At 43.7% G+C, this 21,142-nt stretch overlaps 1 protein-coding gene across 1 annotated transcript in view; it reads right to left on the bottom strand.

The window, feature by feature from the left end:
• Positions 1 to 21,142, bottom strand: part of Dnah11 (dynein axonemal heavy chain 11) — a 298,504-nt gene that overhangs the window by 105,996 nt on the left and 171,366 nt on the right. Inside the window, exons 55-56 of the mRNA XM_032908348.1 lie at positions 10,914 to 11,075; positions 1,439 to 1,672 (exon numbers count right to left, since the gene is read on the bottom strand). Coding sequence (XP_032764239.1) covers positions 1,439 to 1,672; positions 10,914 to 11,075 — 396 coding nt within the window. The remainder of the gene's footprint in view (positions 1 to 1,438; positions 1,673 to 10,913; positions 11,076 to 21,142) is intronic.

The raw sequence follows: 21,142 nt of genomic DNA, 5'->3' as shown, positions 1-21,142 counted from the left end.
GTCTGCGAGCTGCATAGTGCCTTCAACAGTAAGGACTTACCTTCCCTCTCTAGGGGCAACAGTTTATAAACATATGTCCTTACCTCCACAGAAAAGTGTAGTCTCCACTCTTCACAAGAAAGCTTCTCTTTGCTATAGACAGAGACCACTAGAAAACCCCACAACCAATCAAAACACAGAGTGTGGATCCCAGTCTACAAAATGTTCCCACACCTAAGGCTCAGAGAACATTATGCAAGAAAGGAAAGAAAGATTAAAAAAGCTAGAGGGGGTTTGGGGATTTAGGTCAGGGGTAGAGTGCTGGCCTAGCAAGCAGAAGGCCCTGGGTCCGGTCCTCAGCGCCGGGGGTGGGGGGGTGGGGGAGCCAGAGGACTGGGGAATTTGCTGTGAGACTGTGTCTCCTAGTAATGTCAGAACTATACCCATAAAGACTCAACCAGCATGACTGCTTGAACATAGGCTGAACAAGAAATAACACCAAACAACATACCCGAGTGGATGAGGGAAAGCTCATGAAGCCTCAGTCCCAGCATCCAAGGAAAGTTGGATTCAAGAGAACACCCAATGCTCACTGAAAACTTTATACAACTAACAGTCAGCAGACTTAGCAGTCTGTATTTAGAATTATATATGTAGATACATACATGCATTCAATAACAATTAGTGAAAAAGAAAATGCCCATGGATTTGAAGGAGAGTAGAGAAAGGGTGTATGCTGTGATGATATGATAATCTCAAAAAAAAAAAAAAAAGCTAAGAAAGAAAAAACCAAAACCCCCACAAAGAAGCCTAGTTTTCTGTGAGTAACAGAAGCTTCTCTCAGAAAGAGGCCCCGTCCCATAGTCATATCTTTGAGGCCTCCCCTACCCCCATTACACCTGTGAAGTGAGGTCAGTCCCTGTGGTCACACCTGTGAGGACCATTCCCTTGGTAACACCTTTTGAGGGCCCTCCGCTGGTCACACCCTATCTCCTGGTCACATCTCTGAGGCTGGTTCCCTGGTTACACCCTGTCCCCTGGGGTCACACCTGTGAGGTCTGTTCCTTGGTCACACCTGTAGGGCTGGTCCCCTGGTTACACCCTGTCCTCTGGTCACACCTGTGAGGTCTGTTCCTTGGTCACACCTGTAGGGCTGGTCCCCTGGTCACACCCTGTCCTCTGGTCACACCTGTGAGGCTGGTCCCCTGGCCACACCCTGTCCTCTGATCACACCTGTGAGGGCCTTCCCTTAAGTCACACCTGTGAGGTCTGTTCCTTGGTCACACCTCTGAGGTTGGTCCCCTGGTCACACCTCTGAGGTTGGTCCCCTGGTCACACCTCTGAGGCTGGTCCCCTGGTCACACCTGTGAGGCCTGTTCCTTGGTCACACCTCTGAGGCCTGTCCACCTGATCACACCCATGGGACTCCCCCTGGTCGAACCTTGTCCCCTGGTCACACCTGTGAGGCCGTGGTCTGCAGCTTCTGGATTCCATTCCCCAGGTGCTCCTTCTTCCGCTGCACCTCTTCTCGCTTCTTCCTCAGCAGGTTCTTAAACAGTGATATTTGCTCTAAGAAACTCCTTGGGGTGGTGTAGTTGTACCTCCTCTCGTTCTGGTAGTACCAGGCACTTACTTCCTTTACGCTGGTGTGGACATGCGCCATGAAAAGGCTGATAGAATCTTTGTGCTGTGGCTGAAACATAGACAGCGCATTTCTCACGAAATCCTTTCAAGACGAAAATATAATTTAGAAAATAAAAGGAAAAAAGTCACACACGCCAAAATTATACAGTATTTTTTTAAGCCAGGAAAAATTGCAGTAGAAGTAGGAAATTTTACTTCATCTTTGTGAGACACTCACAGGATTGGGGGGATAACTGTGAAGCGCTTGGCCTTCCTCACCATTGTGCTACGGAGGACAAAGGATGTTTTTGTGTGGGTCTCAACCAAAACCCAGAAGCCAACAGAAAAGACTAAGCCCCAGTCTTCACAACTTGATCTTTACCTATCAAGTGCATAGGAAGAAAAGGAAAGAAAAGAACGCATGACAGTATTTGGAGGGAGGCTTTTGAGGGAGGGAGATGCCATTTTCAAGCTGAACTTTAGGCAAAAATAATCACTCCAAAGTGGGGGGCACAAAAGAAGTAGAGAAAAAGATCTTTATGGGAACCCATCTCAAACTGAAGGGGTGGGCAAACTATCCAAACCACTCATTCTGAGGGGAAAATATGATAGTCATTTCTATTCTTATCTGGAGAAGTGAACATCAACAACAAAACAAACACAAGGTAGAACACCACCTTCCCTGATTCCTCCTCCCCTCCCCCAACCCCACCCATCCCACCCCTCCTCCCACTTTCCTCCTCCCCACCTCCCACCCTCCCCTCCTCCACTTCCCCCCCTCCCTCCCCAATACCTTCCCTTCCTCACCTCCCACCCCTTCTACTCCTCCACTTCCTATCCCTCCCTCTCCCCTATACCTTCCCTCCCCCCTCCCACCCCTCCTCCTCCACTTCCCACCCCCATACCCTCCCCTCCCCACCGCCCCCCCCTCCCCCTCCTTCATTCCCCACCCCTCCCCCTCCCCCACCCCTTCCCCTCCCCACCTCCCGCCCCTTCTACTCCCCTCCACCCCACACAGAGTCCCTGCAGATCGTCTGCTGTCCCTTCCGTGTGTCCTCTGTGACTTCTGGACTAGTTAACTTTTTAATTTGTACAGCCACATCTCCCTCATTCTAATGATTATTTATTGCATTCTGTACAAGATGAACCTGGTTCAATTAATCAAGGGAAGCCTAAAAATCAATTAATATGAATTAAATGAGCTACACCAACTCTTTGGAAAGTCACACATAATTTACCAAAGTGTTGTCAATAACGCTCAGGCAGCTTCAGGAAAATTGCACACAAGTGGCCGATGATGCAGTTAAACGCTTCAAACCTGGACCATCAATATTGCAACCAGAAGTGCATGTGAGCAGCACTGCAAAGTGAACAGCAGACTACTCCTCTTCCGTGTCCTTAAATACGCAGATTCCTAACCTCACAGCGAACCCCAAACGTGGGTAAAACCTTCACGTAAAGTGCACTGTTGGACAGATTACAAACCTGTCTTGCTAGTCGTTGAAAGAATGCATATTCCAAGCAAAACTCAGGGTCACAAAACTTGTATTGGATTCCAGGGGATCCAAGATGCTTGAGTGTTAGCAATTAATGGACTCAGAAAATAAAATTTATGAGTGTCTATAAATGTCACAGGCATCATACTTCCCTGAGGACTTTATTTTCAAAAGAGCCTGGCTCCATCCCACATAACTATGCACAAGCCTGCTCCCGTCCCATCTTGCTTTGACAAGAACTTTCACACATACCTTCCTAGGATACAGACAAACACCTCCCCAGCCAAGTGTAACCTCCTTACAAAGGGGGAAAAAAAAACCTGGCTTCTGCCCAACCATGATCCTTATGAGGAGGCTCCTCTGCAGCCCTGAATGCTCCTTTTAACAACAGTTTCATTTGTAAATCTCTGATGGAAAGAGTGGCTTCCGGGAGAGCTGGAAGTGGCCCGACACAACTTGTCTCAATGGGGCAAAATAACTATTGTTATCGGGCTTAACAAAATGGCTCAGCATGGGAGTCTCACGGAGCCAGGGAGCAGCTGGTTGTAATTCACACTGTTTTTCAGAAAACTCTAATCGTTCCAGAACAGACCTCTTTGATGACTGGTCTTCCCTGCATTCTCAATTTGTCACTTTCTCTTATGATAAGGTCAGTAGTGACAGCACTTCCTGACATTAACAGCTGTGGCTTTTAAAAGGGTCATTGTAGAACTACTAATTGCAGTAATTTCATTAGCATAAATTATTTATTCTGCCATTCATTTATCTCCAGTTTTCTTCTGAGGGGGGCGGAGAGGGGCTGCTGAGGGCTGCGGCAACCCTGCACAGTTCACACTTCCAGAGACGCAGGCAAGACCATCTTTTCTGCCAGATTTGTCCCTTCAGGGGGACCAGTTGACAACACTTTGTGGTCCTTTTGCAGCCAATAGTGGGGAAGGCAAAAATAAAAATAAGCGGAGTGCCTTTATGCAGGCACTAAATCCATGGCCTTCCTGCTAGGATTGCTTTGGGAAGCCATGCTGTCTTTGTTGCAAAATTCAATGCACAGATAAGACTGGGTTTTTCCTCAAATAAAGAAAGAAATGTTTATTTTCCAGTCTCTTAGTTAGCTTGCTGTAAACATAGAAACATAAACTCTACGGTGCCTGGTGGGATGGTTCTCAGGCACTGGCTTTTACTGCCATACCAAGTACTCAGGAGGCCGCTCTACAAGCCGGTGCCCAGTGCCCTTGTTGGAAATGGCAGCTGGGGGTGAATGCAAATTCCGTTAATAAAAAAAGAATATCTTATTTCTTTCCAAGAACAGCAAAGCAGACTATATCTGTTTATAAAATTAAATTTGGATTTGCAAAAAAGGCAAATGAAAAAACAGAAGAGACTAAAGAGTTTGTTGTTTGTTTTAGTTAAAGCCAGGACAATGTTGTCACATACGATGTGGTAGCCTTGTAGGGAATCTTGAAATGCTTTCTCAGAAATTATTTGTTGAAATTAAATGTCAAACTACCAAGTTATAAAATCTATTATTTATAATTCACTCTTTTGTGGGTTGGTAAAAGACTGAATTAGATATTCAGGCTTGTTAAAGAGAATTTAACACTAAAACAGAGGAACAATATTCCATGAGCACCTTTAAGCTCTTCACAGAGCTCACTCACCCCAACATAAAGACTGATAAGGAAGAACCAAGGCTTGAATCCTAGGACCTAGTTACATTCCAGGTCTGAAAAATTAAGTAAATGCTTATGTTCCCCTTGCTTTCTCCTGCCCACAAAAATGGTTACTTTGTATCATTTCTTTTCCATGCTTTCTAAATAACAGCACAAATGTAGCAAGGGAAAGCCTGGTCTCTGGGATCTAACCACAGGCTTCAGCATCAGCCTGTCACCTGTGCAAGGACAGGTCTTTCTCTTGAGGCTGGGATCAGAGAGGTAAACAGTGCAGTCACTAGAGTCATGCACAGTGCTTCAACAAGTGCTGAATGCTGATGCAAGGCAGTTCTCTACCTTTGTGTTTTTTTATTTTTTTTCCTTTAAGTTGGAATTAATTGATTGGTCAGAGGCGAGATCAGGTCTACTATCAGAAGAGGTGGCTCCTGGAGTCTCTTCCACAACATGGAAACATTGAAGTAACTGAAAATTCATGCAATGAAGAGTCCAGAGGAAACTCAGGGAAGCCCAGCTACCCTCTTCCCATCCATCCATCCTCTATCCATTCATCATCCATCCATCCATCATCCATCCATCCATCCATCCATCCATCATCCATCCATCCATCCATCTATCCATCCATCATCTATCCATCCATTTCAACCCATCCTTCCATTCAGTCATCTATCTTTTATCCATCCTTCCTTCATCCATTCATCCATCCATTTTCTACCCATCCATCCATCTTGTGTGTGTTTCATTTCACACGTAAGTATGTACTAGAAATTGATATTGAAGTCTACCTTAATCACTCTTCACCTTATTTTATACTGGGGGAAGTTCTCTCATATGAACCCAGAGCTCATTGATTTAGCTAGTTTAGGCAGCTTGTTTGCTCTGGGAATCCCCTTTCTCTGCCTCTCTAGTACTGCTATCCCCACCCAGAATTCATGTGGGTGCTAGGATCAGAACCCCCCACACACACAAAAACACACACGCACACACACACACATGAACGTGCACACGAACACACCACATACCACTTGTGTGGCAGGTACTTGGTACCCATCAAGCCATCTCCCCAGCCCCTGAGAACCCTTGCTATGGGATTATTGTGGCTGGTGAGGCTAATACATCCACAAAAGCCCCCAAACTATGAACTTTTATGTAGAGCTGGTTCTAGTTGGACAACACATGCACAGAGATCCTGGACAGCCATAATAAGAACTGGACCCTGTTTCCATGGGTGGTAGGATTCCTAACCTTTAGAAAGCTGTAAAACTATGTTGGGAACATAGCATTCTTTTAAAAACTATTCTAAACTTGCACCACATATGTAATGATACACTTACATGCACAGCTAAAGAAGACCGATGGGGAAGGGTGTGCACAGTGATGGATCTTTCCCACCCATTTGAGGACAGAAGCTGAGGCTAGGATGATCCCTTAGATCTGCTTTTGGTTTTGTCTTGATGCTTCAAATAGCTTTAGTGTAACTACTGTGTAGGAAACTAGGTATCCTAAAAGGCTGTATACAATCCTCTCTTCAGCTATCAGACTGTTGAATCAACAGACCCCAAAGAACTTGAAATGCCCCTTGGAATCCTACACTAGGGAAAGGGAAAGGCTGAAGCCACTATGACTGCTAGCAGAAGGAGTTTTCATACAACTCATCAGATACATTGCGGGTGAGACACTGAAGAGGCCACGGTGGGTGGGGCTGCACCTGGATCAGGACTTCCTAACCACCTACAGCTCATGCACTCTATTTAAACCTGACCTTATGCTAGTAGCTTAAAGATGGACGTAGGATCTCACTGGGCCCCTCTCTTTGATGTTCTCTCCAATGTGACCTCATTACACAAACTTGCTTTTCTGTTTCCACATTCCCTGTGTCTTTATTCTTCGTACTTTATTGAGTACGTATATAGCTAAACCCAGTTCACGAGGGCTACCAACAGGGTCCAGGATTCTACTTTAAAATTGTGGTAACATCTGTTCCATGGTTCAGTGGTATTTTCTTCCTATACAGCATTGTCAACTTTGGACTTTATAAGTTAACACTTGTCATTGATATTTCAAAGAAAGAATTGTGGCTCAAATTATCAATGTAGTATAGCTATCACTGATGCAATAAATGTAATGCCCTTCCTGTTTGACACAAAGAATTTGTGTGTTTGTATATATGTTTGTATGTGTATGTATGTGTGTGCATGTGTGTATGTATGTGTGTGTATGTGTATCTATGTGTGTATGTGTATGTGTATGTGTGTGTGTATGTGTGTGTGTATGTGTACGTGTGTGTGTGTATGTGTGTGTGTATGTGTGTATATGTGTGTGTGTGTGTGTGTGTGTATGTGTATGTGTATGTGTGTGTGTATGTGTGTGTGTATGTGTACGTGTGTGTATGTATGTGTGTATGTATGTATATGTGTGTGTATGTGTGTGTGTATGTGTGTGTATGTATATGTGTGTGTGTGTATGTGTGTGTGTATGTGTAGTCACATACATGTGTAGGTATTGAAGAAGCACCAAATCTAAATCTGGCAGAAAGGTAACTTTTCTATTTGAGTGGATCACCTGCCATTCTATGCTATACCTTCTCAGGTATGGGTTGCTGATATGTCAGAAACACCAGTGGCATGGCATTGAACTGTGAGCCCACACTGTAGTGTCATTACCTCAGGAGGGCAGGCCTTCCTCTGTCAGTCAGATGTGGTTGTGGTAAATATTAAAAAACTGGTTCTACCCTTTATCCCGTGGTAGTGCTGGCACCTGTGGGGCCCCCATGGCACTGTGGGATATCTTGCACTCTCTAGTTCCAGCATCCATGGGGCCACATGGCACTTGGTTCCCTTTTGACCTGCTCTAATGCTGGCATCTGCATGGCACTGTGGGGTACTTTTATCCCAGTGGGTCCATGCTGCCCCCAAGATACTCTCTGTCCCTGGCAGTCCTCGAGCCATTCCAGTGAGGCACATTGCTTTCACTCACAGTTCCCTGGGTAAGTTGTTACCACATCAGGCTCACACATCCCAATTCCACGGCGGGCTTGGTGCATCCTACCACTGTGCCTTCTCTTGAACTCAATTAAGTCACCACATGAAAGAACACACCACACAATAACCTATGATCCAACTGATAAGATAGAATTTGCCCATCTAGACAGCACAAAATCCTGTACACACCTATCCCTTAAAAATATTCAAAACAACCTGTATCTATGCACAGAGAAGAATCTTAACATTTGCTGCCATGTTCTTCCAGCTCCTTCTCTACCTCCTGCTCCTTCGCCTTTAAAACTTTGTTCCTGCCCATCCTTCCTTCTCGTCCAATGACAGCCTCATTCTACCCTGTACCTGCCTTCCTGCATAAAGACATCACCTTCAAGATGCCACGCCCAAGTGACATGAGCTGCTTCTGTCCTCAAATCCTGCAACAGAATTCACTCTCTCCAGTCAGCTCATATTTTTAATTTACAATGAAATGTGTCCTTTCATATCACCCTGATTTCAATGATGCCTAAGGCTCATTTTGCCTAAAAAACAAAACAAAACAAAAACAAGCAAGCAAACCAAAACCAATGTTTCTCTTTTATGTTCCCAGTATCATCTACTTTTGGCCCTATGCATTCCTAACTGGAGCCTGTGCACTGACCAGTAAGGTTTTCACTGGATCACATCCCCAGTGTGCTTCGGTCTGCATCTTCAACCCCACTCCTAATGGAATACAGGACTGTCCCTCCCTCTTGCCTTACACTGTCACTTCCTACCTCACATCGAGAGGCAGCACAGGCTGACAGAGTGTCTGATGAACACCCGCACAGTGATGACACTTAGGTGTCAGACTGCTTTTGGACTTTTATTTGTCAGCTGTCATTTAGTTCGGTATCAGGTAACGGGGGGTGGGAGGAAAAGCATACCCGTTCAGTTAGATGCAGCCCTGGCTGTGGGCTGCCATAGCCTTGGGTGCTGAGTGTGTCCTGATGGGAATTTACATGTCAACGGATATAGAATGGCCTGTGGTTAATGAATTCTTTCTCTATGGCCAAAGGGGGTCACCTTGTATAAGTACCTTCCACTCATCCAATGAGGTCAATAATTAAAAAGTGCCAAAATTATGCAGATAACTTTCAGTCTTGATAATGGAAATTAAGACTAAGAAAGTGATCAAATTAGCACTTGTTCAAAAATTTTTTGGAAGATCATACACTTTTTCTTTTTTATTGGATATTATATATATTTACATTTCAAATGTTATCCCTCTTCCCTTGCTCTCCCAACCCCCTCCCCCTGCTTCTATGAAGATGCCTACCCACCCATTCCCACCCTAATGCCCTGGCATTCCCCTCCACTGGGGAAACGAGCCTTCACAGGACCAAGGGCTTCTCCTCCCATTGATGCCAGACAATGCCATCCTCTGCTACATATGCAGCTGGAGCTATGGGTCCCTCCATGTGTACTCACTAGTTTATTTAAAAGCTGTTTCTGACCTCTACAGAAAAGACACTACATGTTTTTAGGGGAATGCGGTCCCAGTGTGCTCTGAATTATAATTCTTGCTTCCTGTGACAAATCAGGAAGCTGGGAGGGTTAAATAGGCACCTTACACAGAAAGGAAATCTTCTGGCTGACTTGTTAGCAGGTGTAATTCAGCTTGGTGGAAACGCTGAAGGGCTTGAAAAGTGTTCCTATTTGACACCCAGGATCCTATAGGAGGCGGCATGACACCGTCAGATAGACCGCAGCCCCTTGTGCAGCCCTCGGGACTGCAAAGCCCGCCTCATCCAGCAGGTGTCAATAGCTCTGGCCAGGCTGAGCTGCTGCTCCACTGGAGAAAGCAGACACAGACACAGGACAGTAAAGACCAAAGACTGGAAGGCTGTGAGGCTGTGTGTATGCTTCCCTCTATCTGCCAGCATGGATCCCCTACCAACTGAGGAAAATCAAAACTGTATTCAGAAACCAGACCACTTATTCCATTGCAAGCCTGACAAAATGAACCAAGGAAACTAGAAATCTGCTAGTAATATGGGGTACTGGTTGATTCCTGTAGATTCAGAACTTATAACCTCTCTTCTCACTGTTGGAAGACAAGATGATGCCCCAGTACTTCCACAACACAAGGAACCTGGTGACTGTCCTAGGGGCTGGGAGTAACACTTAACACTATTTTATCATAACTAATGGTTTTCCAGATGTGAAGATTCAATCCCCCCCCCCCACAAATTCAGAAGAACTTCCTTTTCTTTTCTGTTTCCTTGTGCAGGTGCTCGTCATGTGACTGTGGAGAATGGAAGGGGGAGGAGGAGGCAGACATGTTCCCATCCCAGGTTGTCTGCCATGTTAAATGCTGCTTCCCCTGGCAGTCCAGTGATAGACAGATTCATGAACATTTTTTAGGGGGAAAAATCTGTACATATCAGTGAATGCTTTTTACCACTTACAAAATACACATACCCATATGGTTACCCCCTTTTTGAGTAGAAGCAAAGGAAAAGTGACATACCAAGCAATTAAGCTGGCTGCACACTAACTACTCAAGTTTATAAACCCAGACTTAACCTTCTGGCCACCCAAGAACACGCTATCTAACAAAATCTCGTAATGCTACTTTGCAAGAGGGGTGGTCATGGCTTCTGGAGTAAGGGAGAGGATGAGGACTTGAGACGTTGTTAGGGACTCCAATCAATTTTGGCTCAGAGAGTCACTTCCAGTAATTCTGAGACTATTCTAGGCACCCCCACCTTATTGCTCAATGGGTAGCAAGGACAAAGCTCTCTAGGAGTAGCACCTTAACACAATCTCTCTAATCAGAAAGGAACTAGACCTCAACTCCACATCTGGGAATCGGGAGGCTTGCTTCAGTTGCTTCCTTTACTCTTTAAAACTGCTTACTTCACACAGACATTTAAAAACCTAGTCAGAGGTACTAGGTTCCTGAAGAAGTAACAAATATAACTAAAAAACCCCATAAGGCCAGAGTCCCACCCTCTACAATGCACAAAACCCAGAAACAATGAAAAACAACGTAAAAGAAGTAAGCGGATACATATTTGATACAGAGATCGTGAAACTAAAGGTGGCTGACTTTGCTGCTGCACTGCCTGCCTATAGTGTACTGAGACTTGAGCAACTCTGGGTACCTACCTCAGGCTGACAGAACTTACCTCAATCCCCTCGATTTCTTCAATAAACCTCCTGCTGACTGAGACCAGAGCTTCCTGTGGCCATGCATGAAACCAGTCAATAGCTGTGCAGTTAACTAGGGCTGGGAACTTCCGGGCTCTAACTCTCAGAGTGTGACCAACCGGTGAGAAACAAAAAACCATCTGTAGAGAGCAGGGTGAGAGGGCACAGGTCAGAAACAACAGGGGGACACAGTACACTGAAATCTCAGACAGTGAGGGAGGGGGCAAGGCCAGACACACTGGTCAGCTACCCCAGCCCAGGCCACTGGTGCAAGGCAGCATTGAACTTCAGGGTGACAGCACCACAGGGCAGATAGGAGTACTGTTGTGTTTTTCTCAAAATGTGGCGCCTCTTCTCTCAAGCCTGGCTCATGATTCCCTTTGGGACTGGGAAATTTTAATTGTTCCTTAATACAAGTCACATATAAAAAGTAAGTTATCATGGAGGAAGAGTGTCAATACTGCACCTTCAAATTGCTTCTGTTACATGATTCACTGGGTTTCACAAAGCTGAAATACCCTTCCCAAAACAAATATAAAATAATAAAATAGAGCCAGTTTTATCATCATAAATGACACTAATTTCTGTTTGCATTTAAAATAAAAACATCTGCTTTAGTTCTTACCTGAGATTTTTTCAGAGAAAAATGTTAAGACTTGGGGGTAATGTTTCTGCTAAGAAAAGTTCCTGATAGAAGAAAGCTAAAAGTTCTTTTTTAACTAGCTATTTAATGATTTAAAAGTTCATTAACACCCAAACAAGCCATTGGTCTGTGTTTGGGATCTGCCAGGGATCAGTTCTAGGACCCCCAACATAACTCAAAGGATTTTCCAAACACTTTCATGAAAAACATATTACTTTCACAGATCGAACCTATATCCTTCAAATACCTATTAGTCCTTCCTGTTAGGATTACCTATTGTCCCTAGGTCAAGGTAAACAGTGTAGGGGGTTGTTATTCTGTGCTGTTTAGGGAATCGAGACAATAAAAATAATGTGCACGCTCAGTACGTTTGTTTTCCTCTTCAAATAGTTTCACTGCATAGCTGGTAGGATTCATGGATGAGGGCAAGACAGACAGAGGATCCAGTTGTGTATTTGTATACTCTCTCTAGACACAGGGATTCTGTTGGTAGAACCTGAGGTTGGTTGCGATGGTCTGTCACAGACAGTGGATGAGAGGAACTCTTCATCGTCATCAGAGTAGGTGTGACCCTATCGTTGTACCCTTCAAGGGTCCTGAGCGTTAGAGGACCATCAGAGGGGGAAGCTCAGGGGGAGCGTGAGGATACAAAATAACCTGAAAGCTAGGTAACTATTTGTCAGCCGGGAAAGGCCTGGGTGGAGAGTATCTCTTTCTTAGGACAGGCTGATGGTAGAAACTGAGGCCCTCCAGTTTCTAAGACTGAGGTCCAGAGCATGGTCAGCCAACGGATGTTGTCACTGTCTCAGAGGACATTTTTTTTTTTTTTACCCATGGCATTTTTAAATCCATTGAGAAAAAAAACTCTAGCAAATATCAACCTGTATGATACCTCATTGAACGGGTTTGTTTGTTACAGTCAACATTTCAAGACAGACAGATGCTGATCCCTATTTTTTCCCACTATGATTGCACTGCTTAATTGTATTAGTGTGTAGTATGGTGCTGTCAGCTATGGTCAGAATGTACATCTCTTGAACTTTTTCATCATCTTTTTTCTTTTTTTAAAATTTTCATTAGATATATTTCTTTACTTACATTTCAAATGTTATTCCCCTTCCCGGTTTCCTGTCCGTAACCCCCTATCCCCTCCCTTCCCCCTCCCCCATACCGGTATTCCCCCCATACATCCCCCTTACTGCCCCCCATATTCCCCTGTACTAGGGGGGTCCAACCTTGGCAGAACCAAGGGCTTCCCCTTCCACTGGTGCCCCAACAAATCTATTCTCTGCTACATATGCAGTTGGAGCCCTCGGTCAGTCCATGTATATATAGTCTTTGGGTAGTGGTTTAGTCCCTGGAAGCTCTGGTTGGTTGGCATTGTTGTTCTTATGGGGTTGCAAGCTCCTTCAACTCTTTCAATCCTTCCTCTAATTCCCCCCAAAGGGTTCCTGTTCTCAGTTCTGTGTTTTGCTGCTAGCCCTGACCTCTGTATTGGACATGCTCTGGATGTGTCTCTCAGGAGAGATCTATATCTGGTCCCTTTCAGCATGCATTTTTTAGCTTCATCGATCTTATCTAGTTTTGGTTTTTCATCATTTATTAAACTCTATCTGTCCACAGAGACTTCCTCATAGTCTCCTGGGTCTATGGCAGATACTGTACCAGTCTCTACAAGTTTAACTCGGTGGCTATAGTATAAGTAGACTATGCAGTATTGGCCTGTCTGGGATGGGCTTAGCACAGTGCCCTGTGACTGTCTGTCCTGTCAGACTTCCTGGTGCTTGGACCTTATAATATAAAGTCATGTTTCAGAGTATCTTTTGAGAGCCATGGGTCTTCTTTATCTAGCACCCAACCCAGTGTGAAATCACATGATGATGACCCTTGTTTAACCGTTTCCTAGCAACAAGACACAAGAAAGTATCTCTAATTCTGGAAAACAAAAATAGATTGTTGAAAGATTGTGTTATATTATCTGTCAGTAAACAATTTATGCATGGTAGTAAATTAACACAGAAAGATCATTCCCCTGCCCCACAAGGTTGAATAAACATGACTCAGACACTATTCTTAAGAGTCAGAAGTATGCCAGTGTCGAGGATAGAAATAGATTAAATATAGAAGTTATGAGAAAATACTTGGAACCTTAAGTATGAGATGCTGTTTTGTTTTTCTCTGTCTCTGCTGTACTCAAGTGAAGTTTCTGAAATCATGTTAGTCAGAGAGAATCGGTTGTGGAAAGCCAGCAACTTGGGAAGAGAAGAGGAATCTTTGAGTGTGGGGAGAACAAAAAAGGGTTGGAAGGAGAAACCTAAGACCTGAACTATAAAAAAAAAATTAGACATTGTCACCAAAGTTTGCTTAGCACATGTGATCATGAAACAATGTGTGTATGTCTGATGTTAAGGAGCAAGAGGAACTGAGAAGGGGGGAATCTAATCTTACCTTATGCTACGCAATGATCAGCTCAAAATGGACTAAACTCCTGATATTCACAAGGACAGCATGCCAGTTTGACTTTGTCATGGGGGAAATTAAGCAAAATAATTTGCAGTATCTCATTTTTCTCTTTAGTTACGTATATGTGTGGGTGTGTGCATGTCTGTGCAGATGATGAAAGAACCCAAAGGTCCAGGATACCTTGGGGCTGGAGTTACAGGTGATGAGCCACTCTGCATGGGTGATGGGGACACAACTCCAGTCTTGAGTAGGAGAGTTTGTGCTCTCACCTGCTGACACAGCTTCCAGCTTCAGTTTTATTAGTATCTTGAGACCTGCTCTGGCTATGTAACATTGGCTGTCTGGAAATCACTCTGTCGAAACCCACGGCAGTTCTCCTTTCTAAGCTTCCAGTGCTGGGACTATGGTGTGCACCACTGCATCTGGTCACCTTTTCAATTACTTTGCAGTTGGTCAAGTAGTCACAGAATGAAATGGATACCATTGATAATTTTAGGAATCACAAATCATCTAAACTAGTACCTGGAAACTCAACTGTAGAAATAAACTTGCTCATTCACAGTTCCAATGAAGTGATTGGAAGGATGTTGTTAGCCTGAGGCTTTGACTATTAGTCCAATTCAATGTTCAGGAATGTTGAGTTTTAATCAGAGAGTACAGAGTATTCCTGTCAACTTCTAACCTCGGCTTTGAGTTAGACACAATTTTTAAAAATAAATTTATTATTGTGCACATATATGTTGTGTGCATGTGTATGTATGAGTGTGTGTGTGTGTGTGTGTGTGTGTGTTATAGCATGTATGTGAAAGTCAGAGGACAACTTTGCAAAGTTTTTTCTACTTTTACATGGGTTCCAGGGATTGAACTCAGGTTGACAGGCTCAATGGTAAGTACCTTACCACCTGGATGATTTTTTTTTTCTTTTCTTTTTTTCAGAGCTGGGGACCAAACCCAGGGCCTTGCACTTGCTAGGCAAGTGCTCTACCACTGAGCTAAATCCCCAACCCTGGATGATTTTTTTTTAATTCATGAAATAAGATACCTGGGTTAAACAGATATATCGTACTAACATCTCTACTCATATATAAGCAAGACAGGCAGGCATAGATACTGAAGTGTCCTAATAACTGTATCCTATACCCCTATCTGGAGACTGCATATGTACTCCTAGCTGGAGCCTGTGTAAACAGGATCCCAAACAAATGATCAGATTCATCCCACCGCAGTAGCTCTGCCGTGTCTGCCTGGAAACACCCTGCTATGTAAACATTAGTCAGGTTTCCACAAGACAAGAATTAGACTGTAGTGAGTCCACAAGCCAGGTTGCAAGGGGTGTTAATCAACAAGCTTTGGGGAGGGAAGCAGGGTTCGGAATTAGATATCCTTGCTTTGAAGTAAAACTCAAGTTGGTGTGTGTAAGAGAAAAGAACCCCACCCCTTATCTGAATTCAGTTTGGCTACCTTTAAGGAAGCACCTAGATTTATGCAATAGTCAATAATCATCTTCCCTTCAAAGGTTTGCCTGACAATGCCAAATGAACCATCAGTGGGGACAGGAAGAAACACAAATGCCTAGATGGAAACAAAGTTAAACGCCTAGATGGAAACAAAGTTAAACGTCTCAGGCAGCTGTGCTGTTTCTAAAAAGCAAATTCTCCCAAACACAAAAGCGAGCCCTGAAATTACTACAGATGCATCTCCCGCAGTTTTGACATTTGGGTGTCAGGTGTCAAGAACCTGCTTTTGGGATCTATACTATAACATTTTCTATTTTTTTCCATCCCCCGTACAGGTGCTATGACTCATTTGTGATAACCCACATTTCACCATGCTTTGTAACACGTTTCAATTTCCCCTAGCTACAATCCCTCCTTGAGTATATATTTATTTGTGTATTACTAACAGGACTCAGGCCATTTCCTCTCCTAATGGAAATTTGAATTGCTACAGTCACTGTATTTTTTTCCAGCTGAAGTAGTTTATTCTCAGGTAGAAGGGATCCTCCCACATATTTACTTCCAAAGCATCTATCCATAAGTTATGTTTGCATTCATCATCCAAAGCCCCAGTATATTTCAAGAATAATAAGCCCCGAGTCTTGCTGAGGCAGCCCCTATGGAACGGGGCTTTATCACAGAATGCATTCTCTGAAAACTGTCACTTTATCATGCTCCTCATGCCTCCTTACTGTATCCTCCATCTATCCAACTTTTAATTCCGATTCTTCTTAAAGATTTAAAAGCATCTTCAAAGTGTGTACACAAAGACACTTCGACGTGAACATCTGCTTTAGAGAGCATACAATAAAATCATCTCAGAGCCTCTGACCTTGTGATGCTAAGCATTTCAGATTTTACTTAAAAGTAATACTCGGTACTTCAATTCATTTCGGTTGTTTCTTTGTGTGTGTGTGTGTGTGTGTGTGTGTGTGTGTGTGTGTGTGTGTACGTGAGTAAGCGTGTAGCACAGGGCACATATCTGTCCTTGACTTCTACTTTGTTTGAGACATGTCTGTGTTGTTTGCTATTGCTGCAAAAGCCAGGTGTGATGATTTGTATGTCTGTGGCCCAGGGAGTGGTACTATTAGGAGGTGTGGCCTTGTTGGAGTAGGTGTGCCACTAAGACCCCTCCCTCATCCTGCCTTCCTGGAAGTCAGTATTCTGCTAGCAGCCTACAGATGAAGATGTAGAACTCTCAGCTCCTCCTGCACCATGCCTACCTGGATGCTGCCATGTTCCCACCTTGATGATAATGGACTGAAACTCTGAACCTGTAAGCCAGCCCCAAATATGTTGTCTTTTATAAGCCTTGGTCATGGTGTCTGTTCACAACAGTAAAACCCAAAGAAACCAGACTAGCTGGCTCAAGAACTTCTGGGGATTCATCTCCACTTCCCTTCTCACTGTAGGAGTGCTGGGGTTACAGTCCTGTGCTACTGGACTCAGTTTTATGTGGGCTTTGGGATTTGAACTCAAGCTTTCACACTTACACAGAAAGCGCTTTACCGACTAGGTTATCTCCTTAGCCTGTTTCCATTTTTTAAAACAAGGAAATCATTGAACTTACAAAAAATGAGCATGCAATCTCCATAGCTAAGAATGCATCTGATCCTGAGGCACCCAGGCAGGAGGAGGGGCTCCTTCCCCTGGGATTTGTCCCTGGGATTGCCGTGATCGAGTAATGCTTTGCAGGCTAATCCTCAGCTCCTTAATGCAATCCTTCATTTTTGTTAGTTTTTTTTTTTTTAAATTGATAGATATTTTTCTTGAAAATAGGTCAGTATTTGAGACATCTCATGCAGTTTCTGGTGGCACCACTGTTAGAGCCACTGGTTTTTATGACACCATCTTCCACGTGTGTTAAGGACAGGCCTTACGCTCTGCTGGAAAATGGCTATGAACACAAACCGCTTTTCTAGATACAAAGTACATTCTGTGTAAAGTGACCTTTGCTCTGACCTTTGACTGAGCCTTTCGCTGCCTGTGTTAAAAGTTCTTTTAGAGGTTGATGGGGATAGCTCTGTGATTTAGTTCAACCCTGAAAAATCTCTCATATGAAAAAGCCAGGTGTGGTGGTGCAGACTCACACCTGGGGAGGCAGAGTTGGGGGGATTTCTGGAGCTCTCTGGCCAGCCAGTGCAGCCTATGTAGACCTTCCAGGCCAGTGAGAGAGGCAGGGGAGGGGGGGGGGAGAGAGAGAATATGTAGATAGCACCTAAAGGGTGATACCCAAAACTGCTCTCTGGCATCCACATTTTATACATGTGCTTATGCACTCACACGTAACATTCATCTAAAGACATATGAACACTCACTCCCACATGTGCATATACATACACATACACACCATTTAGAGGCTAAAATAAGAGAAAAGACATCTGCTCTCAGTGATTCCCTCAGTGAAAACTTTATCACTGTGCTTTCTGTTATGGCTGCTAATACCCCTCTCATCTCATAGTAATTGTGGTAGCCATTGGACCGATGTTGTCCCTGCAGTGAGGTGGGCTCCAGATGGACTGGGGCTGGACTGTCATACTCCTGTCATCTCCCCAGGACACATCACGGGATCCAAATAAACATGCTGAACGGCAAAAGTCTAAATGGTAGCAGTTCAGAAGCTCCATTTGGGCAAACAGAATGCTGATATTTGTGTCATAAGTTTTTGAGGTTGTGCTGGCTTATCACATATCAAAGTTTGTGAAGCTCAGATGTACAGCACGAGGTAGTGTGGTGGTTTGAGTAAGAGAATCCCTCATAGGCTCTTGTGGTTGAATACTTAGTCCCCAGTTGGTAGTGATGCTGAGGAAGGTTATGGAGCATTTAGGAGATGGAGAGTAATAGGAGGAAGTTTGTCATTGTGTCAGGCTTTGAGGATTTATAGCTTTATCCAATTCTGTTCTCTCTCCCTTCCTCTCTCTTTCCCTCCCTTTCTCTCTTTCTCTCTCCCTTCCTCTTTCTCTCCCCTCTCCCTCCCCTTATCCCCCTTTCTCTGTCTGTCTCTCTGTCTCTGTCTCTGTCTCTCTGTCTCTGTCTCTGTCTCTGTCTCTCTCTCTCTCTCTCTCTCTCTCTCTCTCTGTCTCTCTCTCTGCTTCTTGATCTGGCTGGTTGCCTTCCCTGTTTCCATGCTCTCTCTGTCATGAGGGCTCCATGCCCCTGTAGTCATAAGCCAAAACAAACACCCTTTCTCCTCTAATGTAATTAACTGATACAGATATCATCTTTTGTCACCTTAATTTCTTTGCAATTTACCAACGGTCATAGAATGTGGAGAGCCACAGTGGTGGTCCCAACAAGCAAGGCCCTAGAAAAACAGAGAGAGGGACCTAGCCCTAGGCAACCAGCCCTTAGCTTCCTCTTCATCAATGCAAGTGAGAATCCTGAGCAGAAGGGGTACGGATGATAACACGCCCCTGGCTAGAACAGTGCTCCATGATCATCTTGTTGAAGACTGGTTCCAGTGCAGAGGTACTCAGAGCAGGGGCTGTTGGGAAGTGGCTGTGTCGTAAGGACTCTGATTTGATCAGGGAATCAGTTTGTTCACGATCTGACAATACGGTTAAAGAAGCTGAAATATTTTAGGAGGCAGATGCAGTGAGAGGGGTCAGGTCACTGGGTTCTTGCCTTAGAAAGGTTGTCTTGTCTTTAGGACCTCAACACTCTAACTGGCCACCATGAGGTGGCTATCTCTCCCCCATCATGTGGCTCCCACTGTGATGTTCTGCCCAAGTAAATATGGATGAAGGTCACAGAAACTGTGATCTTATGCTTTTCAAACTCTTTCCTTGGGTGTTTTGTCTTAGTGGTGGGCAGCTGACTCATTGTTCATAGGTGAGCGAATCAAATGGACCTAAGGAGATTCTTAGATATTGTATCCTGTATATGTAGGTATTTAATTTAATACATAAGATAGGCAACACTTCAAAAAATGGTTGGTTAGAGGAGAAGTTATACAATAGGAGACTTGGGTAAACTTTTCATGGTGAAAATACGATAATATTAGAAAATATCAAGATATTTTATTAGAGACTTTCTAATAAATAATATAATTTAGAATAGATGACATTTGCCTTAAATGGTTTATTCTGTGCATCAAATTCCTGAAATATTTTACCTTTTTTTCCAGGTAGGCCTTCAAACCTAAAAAACATTAAATAAAAAAATAAAGGACAGGGAAAAGTTACCTAAAGCATTCCTGAATTTACATTCATTATATGTAAATATAACACAGTGTTTCTATACAGTAAACTTGGATGCAGTTTATCAGTACGCTATCTTTAGATGATATAATTAAAGATAGTTTTTATTTTCTTTATTCATTTAATTTTCTTACATTCTCTACAATGACTTTATGTTTCTTGTATTATCAGAAATGCATCTCTCTGCATATGCCTAGACAGACAGTCAGGTCATGAAATGGACAGATATCTAAATCAAGAGTAGAGGTCAGTAAATAAGCCAAGTTCTGCCCATGTCACAGGGCCAGGAAAGGAAACAAAATAAAGTGTCTTGGGTTCATCCAAGCCCACAGGAGGAGAGAGGAAACTGATGTTTCTCTAGTACAAGATGAGGACCCTCTATGGAGTCTCATACTACATAGGCTCAGACCACTAGCTCCTTTGCAGTAATCCAAGGGCGTACATTTCATCACTGGTGATAGGGAATAGGCTGTGGACTCAGAAGGCAACCCCTATTGCCAATAGATTCTCTCAGCCCTGCATTTCCACCAGAACAGTGCTTAGTGGTTAACATGAGTGATAGGTGGTACCAGTGACCCCTGTGGCATGGTTAGCTCCCGTCTCATCAGGAGCATGGGCAAAGAAGATACCAACTCTACAGAAATCTAGTCTGTGGCATGCATGGTCTGTGAAAACATCAGAGTAATATGGGCAGCTTTTAAAGATAATATATATAAGGGTTGTATGAAGAGATTGTGAAGACTGAAGCTGTCTTTTAATTCGAAAGCTGCCAGGTGGTCCGTTTTTGCATACCAGTTCTCCTTTGGGTGAAGAGGTCAGCAGATTGAGTAAGGCACAAGCAGGTCTCTATCTCAGCAGACTGTGCTTGTGGGTGGAGTGAAAGAAATGCATGAAGAAAGACTGGTGGTTGTAAAAGAAAAGTATGAAAATGCAGAACAGCAGGGCGTCAATCTTAACTCTGGGAATATTAATAAGCCCAAGGAAAAACTATGTAATTATCTCCATAGACACTGAAAAGGAATTCAGGAGAGACTTCCTTGACAAAATGGATGTGCGAAATCAAAAGCCAATAGGAGATGTTACTGTGAAGCATCAGAGGCTTCCTGCCCAAGTCAGGATCTAGACACAGTTACTCACCGTTAGCATCCCTGTTTGGACTTGTTTTTGGCAGTCCTTATCAAGGCATTAGGGATAAGACACACATTCAAAACGATTTTTTTTTTTTTTAGCTCAGGCCGTATAACCAGGTCTCAAATAGCATAATAAAAGTTGTTTGTTGTGCACGTGTAATTCTAGCAAGGGTGAAATGGAAGGCAGAGATAGGGAAATCCTAGAAGCCTGACTCAGCCAGCCTAGACTACCTGGTGATGCTCTAGTATGCTGAGAGACCCTGTCTTGAATAAAAG

Source organism: Rattus rattus, chromosome 7 (assembly GCF_011064425.1).
Source record: "Rattus rattus isolate New Zealand chromosome 7, Rrattus_CSIRO_v1, whole genome shotgun sequence".
NCBI classification, from domain to species: Eukaryota; Metazoa; Chordata; class Mammalia; order Rodentia; family Muridae; genus Rattus; species Rattus rattus.
The sequence above is the reverse complement of the archived record's forward strand: the minus strand, read 5'-3'. Positions and strand labels throughout refer to the sequence as shown.